Source organism: Dryobates pubescens, chromosome 7, assembly GCF_014839835.1.
Source record: "Dryobates pubescens isolate bDryPub1 chromosome 7, bDryPub1.pri, whole genome shotgun sequence".
Lineage (NCBI taxonomy): Eukaryota > Metazoa > Chordata > Aves > Piciformes > Picidae > Dryobates > Dryobates pubescens.
Genome location: NC_071618.1, coordinates 30,077,116 through 30,097,778, shown reverse-complemented (window position 1 = coordinate 30,097,778; position 20,663 = coordinate 30,077,116). Strand labels below are relative to the sequence as shown.

The window sequence follows — 20,663 nt, the reverse complement described above, 5'->3', positions numbered from 1 at the left end:
CAAAGAGGAACCTAACGAGGTTCAAGGATAAATGCAGAGTCCTGCATCTGGGAAGGAATAATAAATTGCTTCAGTACAGGTCAGGAGACAATCTGCTAGAGAGCAGCCCTGCAGAGAAGGACCTGGGAGTTCTGGTGGATAACAAGTTATCCATGTGACAGCAATGTGCCCTCGTGGCCAAGAGGGCCAATAGTATGCTGGGGTGCATTAAGAAGATTGTGTCCAGAAGATCAATGGAGGTTGTCCTCTCCCTCTACTCTGCCCTGGTGAGATCTCACCTGGAATATTGCATCCAGTTTTGGGCTCCCCAATTCAGGAGGGACAGGGATCTAATTGAGAGTCCAATGGAAGGCTATGAGGATGATTAAGGGACTGGAGCATGGGCCCCATGAGGAGAAGCTGAGAGACCTGGGGTTTTTTATTCTAGAGAAGAGAAGACTGAGATGGGATTTAAGAAATGTTTATAAATATATTAGGGCTAGGTGTCAAGAGGGAAGGGACAGACTCTTCTCCATTGCACCCTGTGATAGGACAAGGGGTAATGGATATAAACTACAGCACAGAGGGTTCCACCTCAACATGAGGAAGAAATTCTTCACTGTGAGGTTCACAGTGCACTGAAACAGGCTGCTCAGAGAAGTTCTGGAGTTTCCTTCTCTGCACACTTTCAGGATCCATCTGCATGCATTTCTGTGTGACCCATGCTAGATTCTATGATCCTGCTCTGACAGGGGGGTTGGACTCAATGTGTGGTTTTGAGGAGGTGTAGGTCAAGATTTTAGTTTGACCAGAAATGCTCTCACAGGTCTCTCTATTGTCTTTAGGTTTGTTTTCAAAGAAGAGTAGTTAAATAGGATGAAAGAACAAAAGCAGACATAAAAATAGGAAGGAATGATAGCTAAAGGAATCTAGGGAGATAAAGGTTTGACAAGGAATCCCGTTCAGAGTGGCTGATGGACCATGGAGAACAAGATATAAGCAATGGTCCTTGTTTAATTCAAAGGCTCTGTTTAAGGTTTCTTTCAGAATCAGTTGAGAAAGAGTTTATTGGGTCTTTGGATTTGTAGCTAAGGATAATTGGAATTTCCCTGTGGACAAGGTGCTGAGCCATGATATTGCTGAGGATGTCTGGACCAGATGATCCTTGAGATCCCTTTCAACCTGGTATTCTATTACTATAGAATAAAAAAAGCAGAAATATAATGAGGAAATAATTAAAAATAATATCTTTTAATAATAGAGCACTTTCAGATGAACTTCCACAAGAGATATTCTGAAGTCTGGTCAAAATGCAAAAGATTGAATAAATATCTGGACAAACCCTGTAATACTTGACACTTTGAGTATTAGCTAAAGAGACTTAAGTGTCTAAATCAGGGTAGGTAATAACTTCACCTTGAAGCACAGAACTTGAGTTAGACCATAACATGTACTTATGAATTTATTTGATGTATTTATGTATTATTGATGGGTTTGGTTTTTTTTTCCCCCCCTCTGCATTTACTACCATGAAACATAACCACAATGGAGAAGATGCAGTCTTTTCCTGTCTGTTCTATATGAAATTTGTCTTGTAACTCATAAGAAGCGATTCTCACTTTCCAACCTGCCCCTCTTCCTGAAGGCTTCATGTTCAGAGTTGACTGATAAGTGAATGCATTCTCCAGATATGATGTACTACTTTTTTCCCCTCCTTTCCTTCCTTATTTCTGAAAGGAAGCAGTGAGGGGGAAGAAATGATCTGTCAATGAGGCACAAAAGCAGACATTTATTGAATGATGAGAGCAGACTTAAGGGGCCTCCAGGTAAAAATTGTGTAATTAGCATAATATCATGTGGCTAAACAGCTCCTGCTCCACCACCACCATTTTTCAACCCATCCCAGAGCCAGGGGCCAAGACCCTCACCAGCCAAGAGACCACAAAGAGTAGCTCAGCCCCAGTGAGGAGGCCCAGCCAGCACCCATGGATGATATTGGAGTAGCAATCAATCCTGTTCCTAACAGCCGGGGGGCCACCAGGCCCCCCGGCCTTTGTTGTCACCACCACCAGCACCCAGTGTGCACCATGGGCACTCACCAGTGATGAGAGGAGGATCCTCCAGCCCAGATGGGCTCAGCTTGGGGCTTCTGCCTTTCCTGGTGGGGATTAAATAGGGGAGTGGGTGGGGAGGGCCAAGTGGCCACACCTGGGATGGGAGGAGACTTCAACAGAGCTCAGGTGCTCTGGGATTTGAGGGGAAAAAGGGGGAAAATGGGCCAGGTGAGGGTCTTTCAAGGTGTCAGGTAATGACAGGACTAGGGGCAATGGAAAAAAAACCTAGAAATGGGTAGACTCAGATTGGATGTTATGAAGAGATTCTTCCCCATGAGGGTGGTGAGACACTAGAACAGGTTGCCCAGGGAGGTGGTAGAAGCCACCTGGAAGTTTTTAAGGCCAGGCTGGATGTGGCTTTAGGCAGCCTGGTCTAGTGTGAGGTGTCCCTGCCCATGGTAGGGGGGTTGGAACTGGATGATCCTTGAGGTCCCTTCCAACTCCAACAATTCTATGATTCTAAAACAATTTTGCAGTTTAGGCTGAATGTTAAGAAGAAATTCTTCACAGAAAGAGTGATTGGCCATTGGAATGGGCTGCCCAGGGAGGTGGTGGAGTCACCATCACTGGAGGTGTTTAAGAGGAGACTAGATGAGGCACTTGGTGCCATGGTTTAGCTGATTAGATGGTATTGGGTGACAGGTTGGACTGGATGATTTTGAAGGTTTTTTCCAACCTGGTTAATTCTGTAATTCTGTGATCTCCAGAGTTCCCTTCCAACCCCTAACATTCTGTGATCCTGTGATATGTAAGGTTTATACTTTTTTCCCCTGTGATAAAATACTTCCACTATCAGAGAACAGAGTACACATCAGGGAAGTAATAAGCAGGGATACAGGGGTGTTCTTAGGAGAATAACCCCTCACACATTCTTATGATGGCAGCAGCCTGTTGGCACAGCTATTTGACTGCATAGGTTCTACCAATAAGTGTGAATACTAGAGCAACAGATTGGCAAGGTGGGGAGTTTGTGGGATGATTACATTTATCTTCTGTGATACATTTGTCTCTTCCCTTATATTTGAAGCCATACAGTCTTCAGAATACATAATTTCAGGTTCTTCTCTTTATTTCAAACTGTAAGCAAATCAGCAATTCCAGAAGTTAACTACACTGAAAAAACCTGCCAGAAAGTAACTTATATAAAAGAAGTACTGGAAAACTACCAGATGGTGTCACAATCTGGGTATTTTCCTATTCAGAAATGCACAGGCAAATCAAAGTACTACTCCTGCAGATTGGCCCAAAAGGCAGAATGTTCTGCAACATATTGAGATTCACAGGAGTGAAAAGAAGAAAATAATAATGTTAAAAGAGAATGATTTTAGTGTGATTTATACATTTAGTCATCTTACTAGTCATTAGTGTATTTCATATTCTCCTGGTGAATAATTTAACCAAGCTCCACCTTTACAATTACTTTATCATGTTATAGAATCACAGAATATTTCACAGAATCAAAAAACATTCAGGTTGGAAAAGACCCTCAGGATCACCAAGTCCACCTGATAACTCTGTTCTACAAAGTTCACATCCCCAAGCACCACATCCATGGTTGGTGACTCAACCACTTCCCCGGGCAGCACATTCCAATGCCTGACCACTCTTTCTGTGAATTTTTTTCCCTAATGTCCAGTCTAAACCTATCCAGTCACAGCTTGAGGCCATTCCCTCTTGTTCTATCACTAATTACTTGTGAGAAAAGACCAGCAGTAACCTCTGTACAACGCCCTTTCAGGTAGTTGTAGACAACAATGAGGTCTCCCCTCAGCCTCCTCTTCTTCAAATTAAACAGCCCCAGCTCCTTCAGTTGCTTTTCTAGGCCCTTCACCAGCTTCATTGTCCTCCTCTGCAATTGCTCCAGCACCTCCACATCTCTCCTGTATAGAGGTGCACAAAACTGAACACAATAATCAAGGTGTGGCCTCACCAGAGATGAGTACAAGGGGACAATCACCTTCCTACTCATGCTTGACACAGCGTTTCTAATACAAGCCAGAATGCCACTGGCTTTCTTGGCCACCTGGGCAAACTCCTGGGTCATATTCAGCTGCTTTTGAGGTTGTAAGTACCTCCGAAGGTCATCCAGGTCCAACTCCCCTGCTCAAACAGGGCCATGTTGTCAGTTGCCCTGGGTCTTGTCTTGAAAATGTTTTAATCTCTCCAGTGACAGAGAATCCACAATGTCCCTGGGCAGGGTCACAAGCTCAATCACCTTCACAGTGAAAAGAGGTTTTCAGAAGTTCAGAGGGAAACCCTTGTCTTTCAATTTATGCCCACTGCCTCTGGTCCTGTCACTGGGCACCACTGAGAAGAACCTGTTTCTGTTCCAAATACACCCTCATTTCAAGTTTATACACACTGTCTTCAGGTATATATACATTGAGTCTTCTCTGGGATAAACAGTTCCAGCTCTCTCAGCCTTTCCTCATAGTAGGGATGTTCCAGTCATCATCTTTGTGGCCCTTGACTGGAGAGTCTAGCAGTTCCTTCTCTCTCTTATATTGGGCAGCACAGATCTGCATACAGCACTCCAGGTATGGTCTCTCAAGTTCTGAGCACAGCAAGAGAATTACCTCCTCCCTCAACCTACTTGCAATACTCTGCATAATGCAGCTCAGGATACCATTTGCCTTCTTTGTGACAAGGCCATACTGCTGGATCCTGCTCAATTTGCTGTCCACCACGACCCACAAAAATCACAGAACAGTGGAGGTTGGTAAGGGCCTCTTGTCCAATCTCTCTGCTTAAGCAGAGTCACCTATTTTTCAGAGCTCAAACCTGTGCACTTAATATACCAGTATTCAGGATACCAGGATCATTCTTCCATTTCCAGAGGCTAAATTACCTTTGTAGTTTCAAGTCACCTGAGCTATCTGAGAAGCTGCATGGCTTGCAGTTTTGGCACAAGACACAGCTCAGAGGAGCAAGAAAGTTGGCTGGAATTGGTGAACACTTCTCCAAAGATGTAATTAAATATCTCTAAATATCTCACAAGAAACACATGCCTGAATCACTACTGACGGTCATCCTAAAGTTGCCTAAAGAATCTTGCAAACCTCTCCATAATAGAATGACTATTTTGTCCCCAACTACTATTTTGGGGGAGTCGATTAGAGATTTGAAATTAAGTCAGATCTGTTAGAGTATTAGCAAGTATTTCCAGTGAGACCTAACCAGACCAGGGAAGATGGAAGCTTTTTGATGACTGAAAAGAGAAGGGATTGAAGGAATATTTCAACCTCGAAGAAAAGTGGATAAAAAGGGGATTTTAAGAGCCCTGCACAGAGAACATGCTGCGATCTTGCATCTCTAATGTCCACAAACTATGGGGCCTGTTCTGTTCAAAACAGAATTCTTACAGCAGGATTTAAGTCAGTAATTACCAAAACGTGTGAATGTATCTCTTCTATAACTCACACACATGGGAACAGACCAAGCATCACCCAGTGCCTCTGCAAATAAGGAAACTTTGCCTACCATTTTTTCCAGTAACTACACAGGAAAAGATTATTTCCTTTTTCTTGATTTATCCCTAGCCACCAGAAAGGAGCACAGCATTGTGCTAATAAGGCTTACAGGTGAGGTATGTAAAGTCACCTGACATGCTATCACACACCAGGGGGAAATCTGCTGGGATCACATCTATGTTATCAAGTCAAATCTTTCTCAGTGCCTTCAAGACACCAAAATCAAATGAAATGAGGAAAATAATCCCCTAACATGTCCCTCTATAAAGGCAACAGATGCTTTAAAATTCACCAGGTTAAGTCTATGTGACAGGTCACACTACCAGAGTCTACCATATAGCAGACAGTGGGATGGAGAAGGTGGATGTTCTGCATGGCTTTCTCTGCTCCCGCAGCTTGACATCTGGGATCACATCGACCTGTTAAACTCTGTCATTTCCTAATATCTGAACAATTGTTATGCATTTCTCTCTTTAAAGAGCAGACAGAAATGATTTTACTCTCAAAGGAGGTAAAATAAAGATGCTCTCATTAAATTGGAGAGAAATACAGAAATTGTATTTAAAAATATACAACAAAATACAGAATACATGAATCCTTGACACCTAATACATACACAGGATACATGAAAATCCCCTCAAACCTTCTCCCCAGCCAGACTAAACCACAGACCCTAGCTGCTCCTTTTCTGCCGAGCTTCTTTCCAGATAGATGGCCCTAGCACATACTCATGCCTGGGGTCGTTCCTCTCCAGGTGCATACCTTGCAACTCCTCATGTTGAGCTTTGTAAGGTTCTTTCCTGAATGTTGTGTTGTCAGATAAATGTAACACAGATAGACAGATAGATATTTCTTAGGAGCTGAAATGGTTCCTTTCTTTTCAGTTTATTCACTGTGTGAATCAAACTGAAAATCATACTTTCATTGCAGTTTATCAAACATACACCTAATGAGGAACTTTTGGAATACATTAAAATGATTGAAAACATTAATTTTTGCAATCAATAAAAGAGGGCACCTAAAATCACTTGTTCAGATTCCTGTTTAAAAAAGGTGTGGGGGGGTTGTTGTTTTTGTTTGTTGACAATTAACATTTGTCTGTTCCCTTTGAGCAATCTAAAATTAAATGTAAATTTTGATGCACATTTGCAGTTGTCCAGCTGGGAGATAACAGCCAGCAGAACCAGCGAATGGGTCTTGATACCATGCTGACATTATGCCTGCTGTATAAGGAAAGGGCTGTGTGGGGGAAACGGATCACAGGACTTGGAATTCAGACTGTGATCTGTGACTCTTCCTGTTTCTGTGCTTTTGCTGCATCTTCTTCCACTTATGGGCTTTGGTGTTTCCTTTTTCTGCTTGCTGGCTTGGTTTGTCCCCACTCTTGCTAAAAAAAAACAACAGGTATTTTTTGTGTTATTCCATTCAACTCTCCTTAACTCATGGGACTTTCTGTTATTCTTTTGCTCCCTCCCACCTGGGGGGAGGAAGGAAGTTGTGGGAGCCTTCTGGGAGCAGCTGTTGGAACTCAGCTGCTGGCTAAGTCAAAACCACAACAGCAATATAGACAGTGAGAAATTCAATTATTCATCTGCATAGCCTGCATGCCTCTTACTTTGGTATTCTAATTTTCTAAAGAAAACCCACCATGATGACAAGCTCATTAGTATGCCAGGATGATGACTTTAATGACAGATACTTTTTGTTGGTTTTGTTCCTGTTTATGCATTCAATTATTCTTTTCCTGGTGATTTTTACAAAAAGGGTGGGGAAAAAAAAAACCAACAAAGGAAACAAATGTGGTCATTGTTACACAGTGTTGACCTACAGCTAATGGAATATTACTTGTTTATTAGTGCATTTAACAATTAACACAAATTATGGTATAATTCTTTGCCATTTCTGGCTAGAGAATGACTGAAAAAAACACTAGATTATAAATGAATATTTTTATGTTAAAAAAAAAAACAACACTTCTAAATGTGTTATTTTTTTGGGGAAAAATGGACTCCAGATAGTATAAGAAAGAATACTAATATATATTACATGGAACTGAGTAAACATCACATTACAAACATCCGTCTCAGTAAAATCACTCACTTATGCTACTGGAAAAGACTGGAATTTTGTGTCTGAGACACAAATGTTACTTAAATAGAGCAGGCAAGATTTCAGAGGATTGCTGCAGATTTCTGAATAAAAGTGGTAGGTAGGTAGACAGCTTTGTAGAACATCCAATGCGCAATTTACTTTGGTTTATTATCCTCCTGAGGTATTTTAACACTGTGACTACATGATTGTTTAATTTAACACAACAAATGCCCTCACAGAAAACATACAGGTGAAAATAAACTAGCACTAAAGGCAGAAGAAACTCATACAGATGACTGATGAGGACAGATACATGACAACAAAAAGAGTAGGGTTGGAAAAGAAACAGTCCATTTGTTACTTCTCAGTTTATCTGTCATGAATATCTGCTTCTTTCATGAATAATAACAGCATCTTTTTATTCCTGCTTCACAGGGGCTGCTCCTGGAATCAGATTGGATCTATGGAAGTCCCTAGTCTGAGGTGCCAACCAGGGGCTGTGTCCCACAAAACAGTTTGCTGTGGGGAATCAATGTGAGTGAGGAGGGCAGAAGGGCTATTCTGGAGCTAAGAGGAGTAAACAGACAACACTATCATTGCCATCATTAACCTAAAGACAACGCAAAACACTGCCTGACATACACAGCCACCCCACCATTTCTCCATAGCCACTGATTGTAGCATTTCAATTGTGTGAGAACTCCCATCACATTTCAGTGATGTTCATTTTATCATAGTTTGCCTGATGCACAATGGCCTCCAGCTCTTCCTGTTTGTTTCCCATGCTGTGTGCATTAATTTCCTTCAACTGATCTAATGGTCCTGCCACCTTTTTGCAGGGAGAAGTTCTAATTCCTACGTACCAGTTCTCTGTTGTTCCTGTGGTTACTAATCCTTGTGTCTTTGCTGCTGTGTGTGTCTCCATTCCCTACAGCCTAGTTCCTTTCAATACTATCTAGTTAGTGCTATGCTACATTAACTTTTCACAATTCCAATCAGTGGCTGCTAGAGTTTAATTATTATCTCCTTTTTTATGGAAAGGAAGGTAACTATAGAACAGATGAAAGAAAAAAAAAAGATAGATTCAGCATACTAGGCTACCTTTTATGTGATGAGCCACATAACCTTCAAATACTTCCATACTAGCACTTACCCACTGTTTTATATGCTAGTTAATAAATCACTAATTTGCTTAGCTCATCTAGTTCTTATATGTAACTGTTTCATTACTGGTAGCAAACACCTGGAGGCATGACAAAAACATCATTGTGAATCACAATCATCCATGTCAGAATTTCAGTTTAGAAAGCTGGGGGGGGAGTTAACTATTGCATAGAGATAATACAGTACCAGCATCACATCACAGTCCAAATATTGAGGTGTGCTTTATGAACACAGAGACTCTTTGAAGTGTGCAACCAGCATTCAGGTCTTCTTAACTGACATATGGAAGTAAGACTCACCAGTCAACAATCCAGGAGCACCACAAGTGGGATGAGTTGAAGTTGTATGGATGGAGATCCCAAGCTATCAGGAAAACAGTTTACACTGGCTGTAACAAAGGCTCCTACTACACAGATGGTGCTTTACCATACCAGGCCCCCTCTCAAAAAAGTTTCATCTGCTGCAAATGTACACAAGACCTGGTACTTATGCTTTCAGTCAGCTTTCCATCCACAGTGGGCTGAATTGCTGTTACAATGCATCCTCTCCTGTTCCTGCAGGAATAAACTGCTTCAGCCTGACCTGAATCTGCAAAATAGGCTGCATGCTGATGCTGCAGTTGTTTGTGCAGTCTTCCTACATATTTCTGTATTTTGGTTTGTTATACTAAATGCTAACAGATATTTATAGGGAGCTAAAACAAATACAGCTGCACCTTAATTGGTGTTACAGTAATTTCCACTACTTGAATACTTAAAGTTTGCCATCATTTCTCATGTATCACTTTATGATCCGAGGCAAAGTTTTGTTCAAATCTCTTCTTGACATTTAGCTACATAAACATTTACAAATGCTAGAAGGACAAAAATAATCTACAGCTAAATAGGAAGACATAGTGGCTCCTTCCTCTGTATTTTCCTATTTTCTCAACATTTCACACAAGCACAGATGTCTTACATCTTTCTCACTGATATAACTCTATAGGAAAAACATGAAATGTCTTTTTGTAGACAATATTGCCACAGTTATTCAGTCAAACTGCAATAACTACACCTAGAAATAGTTGTAAAATACTGAAGATACAAATTTACATTAAACTTTTATTTGTCCCATGTATTTTATATTAGAGCTAATGTTTCTGAAGAGACACAAGTCATTCTAAATACAGACATGGAAATGTAAGGTACCATGGAATTGCTAGTGAATTTCAAGAAAAAGTAATAGCAAAAGCCTTTCTGAGTATTATATAGGCTTATAACACAGGTAGTTTTGTTAGTTCAAATGTTTTATGTCATTCCATTCAAGAAATCAGTGGATCAGACTTCTTACCAGAACTAAAATCACATCATTATAATTCTTGTTCCTCACAAATAACAACATAATACTTCAATAAAATTTTTACTGCTTCCCCCCCATTTTTTTTAAACACAGTAAGATGGGGACAATTTCACCTTCCTTTTGCTGTTGACAAAGTAGCAATTTAGTTTAAGGCTAATTGCCTGGCTTTTTTTTCCTATATGATTGATAAATTTCTACATCAGAAGACTATGAATCCTCTGTAGTATTTCAGACAACAACTTATGGATATCTACTGCATATCAAACAGGATTTTTTCATTGACTTACAAATGAAACAATTTATAGAATGCTAGAAATAAATTATCATCATTCTGCACTTTTTGTTAAAACACTTTATAGAAATTGTAATAATTTGGAACAAAGAATAAACTTAAAATTCAATTTATTTTCTCTCATAGCATTATACTTTTATTGGACCAAAAGTCTTGACAGCATTTCTTGACTGATTTAGACATCCTCACCCTGACCCTGGAATTTAAAGTTATTTCAGTATTTTCTAATACAGCAAATGCAAAATACAGCTGCTATAAACCAACAAATATCCTCTAATACCTTTGTTGTTATCCATTCCTCCAACAGCATAAAGTGTCCCAACTGTAGATTTTCTAGGTTTAGTTCTTGGACTTTGCATGAGAGTTCTTCTCTCTGGTAAAAGATGGTATTTCATGGCTTCCAGAATAAGCTTCTGGCATTCCAGGTCATCCTTAAAAAGCACATGGTTTTCTAGGTCAGCCAATATCTGTGAATGACACAAGCATGGATCAAAAATACTAGAAATTCCTAGAAAAACAATGCCACTCAATAAGAGAACATCAGAAAACAGATGTCATACACCTATCACTTCATTGTAGAATGGAGGGGTTTGCAGGGCTATTTGCCTTAGATGAGGGACAGGAAAGGAAATGTTTAGCTGTTTTTTAAAATACTTAAGGCAACTTTTAGATCACTGTTTCACCATCTGTTAAGAATACAAATTTACTACTTTCTTACTGAAGACACTGATGAAAATGAAGTATTCTCTTGTAGGCTCTAGCCTAACATTTTTAATCATTTCCAGCACAACGCTGCCGGGATCCACAAGGTATCAATTTGTGAGCATCTGGGATGTGCAGTCACATAACAACAACATTCTATAGTATTTTATACAATGCTTTCCAGGAACATCTCATATCTAAAACCAAGTCAAAATAAATACACACTTAACAGAAAGAAAAAACAAAACAAACCAAAATAACCCACAACAGAGCAAACCCAACAATATATAAAATAACAACAACAAAAAAGCAAAGCAAAAAACTTGTGCAAGTTTTGAATCTATTAATCCAGATAGTTACATTACCTTAGTAATTGGCATAAAAACTATAATCAGTAGTTGCCAAAACAGACACTTAGTGAATACAGCTTATGTTTCCAAGGAAGAAGGCTACAATTTGTGATTGTTAAATATTTGATTCACTTTTCTGTATTCGCATTTGAGATGCTGTAAATTGCCGTGTAAGTTTTCAAGATCCCACTGGACTAAGCAGCCTGGTCTAACCTCACAGCTGACCTATCTCTGAGCAGGATGTTGGATCTACCTTAAAGATTCTGTGATCTTACTGATGTCAGGCTAGAAGAGTACAATGCTTCTGCACAGGTTGGGCTATGTCTGCCAGACCTGTATAGACATCTCAGATACCCTAAGGTCTCAATGTCTGTGTTTAGGCAATCAAGTAGTACCTCTAGATTCTGATCCCTATATTCTTCTGACTATCAAATTAGAGCAGGTTTCTACTGCATATGGCAGCACATCTGTTGAGTCCGATTTCTAAATCCGATCGAACATCTGCGAGACCAAATCATGTTCAGAGAGGCAGCTGAAGGCCAGAAAGGAGAATTTAATTCCCAGATTCTATAAGGAGTTACCTCCTTTGCAGTCACATATATGCTTTGCAGTTGCCTAAATATACATAGCTAGATTCTTAACATCTGGACTTCAGTGGCTGCTGAAGAATGCATGAATGTCCTTTGTCAGTCTGTCAGTCCTTCTTTACCCCCGGAACACAAAGAAAAACTTTGAGGTTGCCCAGAGTGGTTATGGAGTCTCCTTCTCCAGAGATACCCAAACCCCACCTGGGTGTGATTCTGTGTAATCTGCTCTAGGTGAACCTCATTTAACACTTCCAACCCCTTCATTCTGTGATTCTGTAACTTTGTGTATACCGTATGTGTTCTGTGACATCTAAAATATTAATAGCTAGTACATGTAGACAGTAGACTCCTGTTTGTCACTCACAGAATTAATACATTTGAGTGCAAAGAAAGGCACAGCGTATTGCAGTTATCTCAAATGGTGACCCAGAACTCCTATTTAATATGACTCATGGCCTGAGAGTCTGCTTATTAAAAGAAGTGAATAGAGAGATTCACCTACCCTAGTGTACACACAGTGGCTATGTGGCAATGCAGAAAGATTCATATCAGAGTAGAGAGATTTGTGCTACTAACAATCATGAACTGTTCAGAGTGAAAGAGGACTTCATTTGTCATCAGCCTGTAACTTTTGTACTTGTAAATGCATGGGCAACTAGGTAAAACTTGTATGTGGAAAGTTTGATTTTATTATTAAATTGCAGAGCACACTTTCTAAGTTTAGGAGACTATGCATTGCAGCAGAATAGGTGCTTCATTTTTTTCTGTTCTAGCACAACAGAAATTCCACATATTGTAGCTGAAGAAATTAAAGGTTTTTTTTATTACTTAAATAAGAATGATAAAGTGTGCTATTAAACAGTGGTATTAAGTATATTTAATAACATAAGGTTCATATTTCATACTATCAATGTTTTTAATATATCCTTTTAATGATTTTGTTGCCCTTTAAAGTGCTCAGCACACTACTTAGTAGAATAAAATAAAAGATCTGAAGACAAATAATGTTAAATGTTTAGGCAGGATGATGTCTTCTGCAGAATAATTTAACATATGATTTAGTACTTCTGAATCAAACAGAACTCTGCCAACAACTAATTGAAAAGAATGCAGGCATAAGAAAGCTGAGAAATCAGATTATCAGCTTCCTCTGAACAAATTTGAGACAATATATTACATTATATATACTTTTTAATACTTAATGGAATTAATGGAATTGATGACAAGGTTTTTTATAGCAAGTTTATTGTATCAGTAAGGATCAAAGGCCAACAATGGTGTTTTGTGACTTCCTATCAGATACTTCTTTATTCTGATGTTCCAGTCTGTGACTAGGATCTTAAAGCAAATATTTATCTCTACAAGACCTTCCAACTGAGTTAGCAGGTGTTTCAAATAAATAATAATCCATGAATTCTCTCCTGTCCCAAAATTGTGAGATTTCATGCACCAACTACAAATAAAGGCTGAATCTCTTTTCCTTTACATTTGGAAATTCATTCTAGAAAAAAATATCATATTTATAAATAAAACTTTTAAATTATATAGAAACCTGTCTTTGTTTCCCTAAAAAATAGAAATAAATCAGAAATATATATTTCACAACTCCCCCAATTAGATAACTAAAAAAGCAGCAGTGCAAAAAAAAAAATAATTAAAATCTTACAGGGTAAAACATACTATTCCAAGACCTTTTCCCATCTGTAAAGATATGGGCAAAAGTAACTCTGGGAAAGATATTAATTCCTTCTTTCTACCTACTTTTTAGCACATGAGCTGACTTTTATTAAGCACTGTATTTCTGGATGTCCCAAACCCTGTGAGTGATGCAGGATTGGGGGAAAGCTGAAATTAAAGGTGCTGTTTAGAAATAAAAACCTGTATATATTGTTTAAATTTCAATTATCTGCTTCATTTTTCCCTTTCTCCATAGTTATCCTTCCTTATTACATCAAAATAAGGAAATAAATACCTATTTGTTATTCAATCAGGATACAACTGATCAGGAAATTCGGTTAATACGGCCGTTTCCTTGGAAACCATATTATATTCAGCTAGATCATCCCTGGCTATGACATACTTCATTAAGAAACAATTGTATCTAACATCAGTTTAAGATTTCTAGGGTTTGTAGCAAGTGGAAACTTAGTATTGCTGCATCTCAAAGTTCTGTATCAGTGTTCCTTCAGCAGTTACTTCTAGCATTGCTAGAACTTTTCAGACTAGCAACTATTTGTGTTATCATAGAATCATAGAATTATTAGGGTTGGAAGGGACCTCAAGGATCATCTAGTTCCAACCCCCCTGCTTCTCTTTTTTTCCCCTTTCTCAGTTGTAGTTCTAAATTGCTTTCAACATGATCCTACAGAGAGCAGACATGCTTCAACTCAGTGAAGCTCACTCAATTTGAGGTCTGGAGTTAAGTATTGCTAAAAGGATCTAAGTATAATAGGCCCCAAAAAGGGGATTTTGGTGCTGGTACCGTGACAGGGACTGCACCCTCTTTGCTTCCTGCCTTGCTGTCACACATAGCTCCCTCCTTCCTTTCTGGGAAGAATTTGTATTTTTGCTGCCTCAAGACAAGATAATGGAAGAGCCAGAGAACTCTCACCAAAACTTTCATAGCATGCCACATTTCATTTAAGAAAGTCCATGGGTTTCTCTCATGATCCAAAATGTATCTGAAGTTACTTGACAATCTTTAGTCAGAGAAACACATTACTGTATGAAACAAAATACTGCAAAAAGAATGACCTGCAGTTTGCATATTGAAGTGCTTTCAAGAGAGATATTTGGTTAGCCACCATTGTCCTTTTTACATGTCTTCTTTTCTGACAGATTTGTTACAGATGGTTATTGTTGATGATCAGAGCTGGAACAAATAAAGCCTTCTGAAATGTAAGGCCATGTCTGTTCTTTGTATAGATGGAAAGCAAATAAAGGGTTTGTATGGATTCCTAGAAAGTATAAAAATACTGTTTCAAAATTTTCTTTAAAGAAGAAAAAGTTGTCATTTTTACATCATTGTATTGTTACATGAATGGAAGTATTTCAGTTGCCTAATGTGGCTCCTGATAACAAGTGCCTAGAAATGACCTCCAGAATGAGCCACTCCATCACTTTTAACGAGCTAGTTATTTTTTTGTTTGTTTTATCTTAAGAGGTCACTGCAATTCCTCTTTTTCAGAAAATTTATGCAAACTTCCTTGAGAGAATTGAATATAGATTCTGCAACTCACAACTGTTCAGCAATTGTCATTTCTATTTTTCAGCAAACTGATCATGAGCACAGTATGATTTTCAGGAAAACCGCAGTGATTGTTAATAATTTTGTTATTTCTTTTTCTGAGGACAACTTGATGTCAGACTTAATTTTATTTCCACTTAAACTAGTTAGTAAAAAAACAGCATACTGAACTAATATTATTAACAGCATACCAAATGAATCTACCTCTGTATGAATACGTCTGGTCATCCATCAATTAATTCAGGATTCTGTCTGAATTAATATATCCATGCATTCTTTGCAATTACAATGACACAATCAAGATCTGAGAAGGTGTAAATCAAGAATGATAAGGTTTCATTTAAATTGTGATTTTATATTATTATAAATATTGTTTTAAATTATTTAGAAAACAACAAATGCTACTTTTCATGGCCTAGGCAATTAAAGAACTTTAACATTCTTTTCGAGAAGTGACAGATTTTTTTGTTTGTTTTTGGGTTTTGTTTCACTAAAATTTCAGTAAGGTTGACAAATGAAACATCAAGATGTTCTAAAAAGTAGGATGGGCTTTGCTCAAATGAGAACAATTTTTTGATGCCAAGTACTAATTTTTAATCTAGTTTAACACATTCCAGATGACTGTCTTTGCACACAGATTGAGGGAGTTGGGGCTGTTCAGTCTAGAGAAGAGAAGGCTCTGAGAAGACCTAATTGTGGCCTTCCAGTATCTTAAGGGGGCCTACAAGAAAGCTGGGGAGGGACTTTTTAGGGTGTCAGGTAGTGATAGGAGTAGGGGGAATGCAACAAAAAAATAGAAATGGGTAGATTCAGATTGGATGTTAGGAAGAAGTTCTTCACCATGAGGGTGGTGAGGCACTGGAAGAGGTTGTCCAGGAAGATGGTAGAGGCCCCATCCCTGGGGGTTTTTAAGGCCAGGCTGGATGTAGCTCTGGCAACCTGATGTAGTGTGAAGTGTCCCTGCCCAAGGAAGGAGTGTTGGAACAAGATCACCCTTGAGGTCCCTTCCAACCCTAATTCTACGATTCTATAATTTTATGAATCTATGATTCCCAAATCTCAATATATTTCTTTCTTAAACCATTTTACCCCTCAGTATCACAAAATGTAGTAGGAAAATCATGCTGAAAATAATAATAAGAAGACATAAAATTCAGGCTTAGCACTTATTACTAGGAAGCATGATTTTACAAGTAATTTTGAGTTAATCCATCACCAATTAGTGTTAAAAAACCCAAACATGCTCACATCAGGAACAGTGTGGCCAGCAGGAGCAGGGAGGTCATTCTGCCCCTGTACACTGCACTGGTTAGGCCGCACCTCGAGTCCTGTGTCCAGTTCTGGGCCCCTCAGTTTAGGAAGGATGTTGACTTGCTGGAACGAGTCCAGAGAAGAGCAACAAAGTTGGTGAGGGGTTTGGAACATAAGCCCTACGAGGAGAGGCTGAGGGAGCTGGGGTTGCTTAGCCTGGAGAAGAGGAGACTCAGGGGTGACCTTATTACTCTCTACAACTACCTGAAGGGGGGTTGTAGACAGACGGATGTTGGTCTCTTCTCCCAGGCGGCCAGTACCAGAACAAGAGGACACAGTCTCAGGCTGCACCAGGGGAGGTTCAGGCTAGATATTAGGAAAAAGTTCTATACAGAAAGAGTGATTGCCCATTGGAATGGGCTGCCTGGGGAGGTGGTGGAGTCGCCATCACTGGAGGTTTTCAGGAGAAGACTTGATGGGGTGCTTGGTGCCGTGGGTTAGTTGTTTGGGTGGTGTTGGATTGGTTGATGGGTTGGACGCGATGATGTTGAAGGACTCTTCCAACCTGGTTTATTCTATTCTATTCTATTCTATTTATGATAATTGTCTTTTTGGCCTTACTGGAAAATCCAGTTATCTGACTCCCTGGCATATACTGAAGAACGTAAGTGCACAGGGGAACAATTTTTGTGGGGCTCAAAAATGTAAGTAGGCTTTCAATAACAAGAGACACAACATAAAAAAATTATTGAGCATTCTGACTGGTGTTCCTTGTATATTAAAAAAAAAATCAATTTTTTTAGATCTGTCTCATAGACAAAACCACATAACACCGAAAACACATATATAATAATCTGAAAAGGAGCTACCAGAAAGAAAGAAAACTAACAGTGAATTTTTTTCATTCTTCAAGACAGAAAGCATTTTCCATGACAACCCAAAACTTTCTGATTAACAGGTTTTGAGTTTTGGGTTGATATATTCAGAATTAATTAACAAATAAACAAGCAAACAAAAACACAAAACATGGTGGTTTGTTTGTTTTGGTTTGTTTTGTTTTTCTGCAGAAAATTTATCCATTTTTCTTACTTCTTCTGCTTCAGCTGAAAATTTACATCCCTTTTCCTGACCATCCTTTTCAATCTTAATTATCCTTACTGCATAGTTTTTCTATGAAGGTGCTTACATGCTTGAAAAACTGGATAGGAGCGTCTCTGAATCGAGACTTTTCCAATACCGTGGGTTAGTTATAAAATAATTTTCTTCTTTTGCCCAATGAAGGATAATTATGAAATTCATTACAGAATGGTACTAGGGAATTAAAGTATAGCTTGCTTCTTTCAATTTCAATTTAATTTTTTGCTCTCAGAACATTAAGTGAATTTCCTGCTTAACTTCTATACTTGAAAATATCAGATTTAAGTAGGACAGAATTACAGCTTTCTTGACAGTGCAAGACATTTATTTCAATGCCTGCATTAGAAATTTAAATGGTTTCCACTAATGATGTTATTAACTATTCTCAAGTAAAATGAGCAAGGCATTTCAATCATCATCAGTATTTTCTGATAAGGAAAAATACACAACTAATTTTTTTTTACACATACCAAATTAAGTATTAATGAAAAAATACTAAGACAAGAGGAATGACAGACAGCAGCATGCCTGCACTGTTTACAAGAGAAACTGAAAGTGATTTAGGCTCTTGAGTAAGCGTTCATTATTACCATATTTAAGAATTATGTTCAGAAAACAATAATAAAGTAAAAATCCACAACTTAAACCCAAAATATTTAAACTTAGAATAGTGCTTACAAAACATGTAAAAATATATATATTAGTTCAGAAACTAAGCCATGTTTGTACATAAACAGTTCAGTTAATTTTGCAGGTACAACTTCAGGAATCAATGTGAATCTACTAAAAATGTATTTTTCACTTTTTACAAACTTTTTATTTTTAAGTTACTGTATGTTGAAAGGAAAATAAAAAATTCTTGCAGTCACAAAATTACTTTCCACCAATTTTGCCACTTTGAGGTTGTGCTCTGGTATTACCAACAGTGTCATTCTTTATGCAGATCCTGACTTGCAAATAAATTTCAACTAAAAGAGATTAAAATATTTAAATGTTTCCACATTATCTCCTTTAAGGCTTTTTGAAAAAACACAAATGTTAACTTTTTTTTTTTTTTTTTTGACTCCTAAATGTAGAGATGACAAGGTCACAAACTGATCATGTACGGAGATGAAGTTTAAACTGCATTTCTAAATCCCATTTTATCCAACTGTACGTTAGCAGTATTGCTTAAATATTTTTTTGTTTTCCTAATAATTGAATGAAATGAGCTGAATCCAACATAATAATCTGCTTTACTCACTTGACTGTTTTGTAATTAGGGGCATTATATTGATTATTTTTAAAAAAAAAAGCTTAGATATATCTTATTTACCTTTTTGGGTTCTTAATTTGTTTTGAAACAGCCACTGCAACATAATGTCTTAGAAATAAAATGATGAAATATATTTGCAATTAATATTTTTTCTTATTTAGCATGTCTTACGTTGCTTTGTTTTCTATTTCCTTTCAGCTCACCAAACATTCTGTTTGGAATTCTTTCATACTCATGTTTTATTAGTAATTTCAGTAAACCGGTTTTAGCTCAGAGATTATTTCAAAGTATTTTTGGTAGTAACACAAATATGTGGTAGATGAAATTCAATATTTATGTTGCTCGTGGACTAAATGATTTGTAATGTATGAGTTAGTGAAGTCAGCCGATCAACCAACTCACAGAGACCACTAAATCCCTCTGATTTCTGTATTCTTGTTATGTTCTCCTCATACAGCAGAATTTAAGACCTTTAAGAAACTCTACACCAGTTCTTTCTTGAAATATACAGCTCATTTTCTTTTATTACAATTAATCAACATTCAGATTTACTACTTAGACACAAGAGACTTTCACTGCTTTGTCTGTAAGTCTGTGATCTGTGTATGCCTGCATGTGATGATGCAAAGGGATCAATCGCATAGCAATAACAGTGAATGGCCTTGGACCATAATATTGGATAGAAGTAGTTATGTTTTCTAGCAACCAAATTCTGACAGCTACTACATTGTTATTTTGGGCAATCACAGTCACTAGCAGAGGAAATGTGTTCAGTATGCAAATAATGTTTAATTGCAAATTTATCTACACATACTCCTCAAAAATTTCGTATTCAGCAGAAATTTTTAAATCACTTTTCACATTTCCTGAGTCCTCCTTATTCCTCCCCCATATCAGGGTACAAAACTCAAAAAGAACATAACATAGTTGAAGTTTGCTTTCTTTAACCTGTTGTTATGTTACTGTAATGAATATATTAGATAATCACTCACACATCCACACATTCTCTGAGGCTCCATGTTTGATATAAAAATGAAGAAAATTCTTTTTTCACTCCCACTATCTTAAGTAAACTAAGTTATGGGATTGGAATACTCATTGGTAGCATCTGTGGTAAGTATTTAGACTGTGGTGTTGTAACTTTTGTAACAGAAGCATGCTTCCAAAGCTTATGATCTAATGACTACATTTATTAAAATCTTCAATATCATTTTCTATAAGTGGTCCCCTGTTATCTATTAGCACACTGTAAACTTTAATTTTAACTGATTTAATAAATATGCCCACACTTTTTGAATGCACACACTGACTTTTATGGTACTACTAGAATTAAAGGGTCTATGAAACTACTCTGTTTTCCTTATAACCTCAAAATGTAACTGATTGAAATGTTCTTCAGTTTAGGAAGTTTTAGGAGTTTTTTTGCTCCCCTGTTCCCCCAGCTTCTACTTATAGCAATGCGTTTTCATGTATCAATCCACATATTTTACATACAGGCCAAAACAAGGAGTGAAAAATGTAAGATGTAAAGTCTCTACACAGAATTATATTTGATGCAAGGATCTATATCTAACCTCATCCTGCTAGGTTCTCTCTCCTGCAAATGAAGAAAAAAAGTTTATTTCATGATAAATCCCTTAAAGTAAATATCTATCTCATATGTTAGATACTTCCTTTCTAGATATC

General features: G+C 37.8%; 1 protein-coding gene across 1 annotated transcript in view; it reads right to left on the bottom strand.

Annotated features, from left to right (window-relative positions):
- Positions 1-20,663, bottom strand: part of KLHL1 (kelch like family member 1) — a 210,684-nt gene that overhangs the window by 49,505 nt on the left and 140,516 nt on the right. Inside the window, exon 6 of the mRNA XM_054163103.1 lies at positions 10,729-10,915. Coding sequence (XP_054019078.1) covers positions 10,729-10,915 — 187 coding nt within the window. The remainder of the gene's footprint in view (positions 1-10,728; positions 10,916-20,663) is intronic.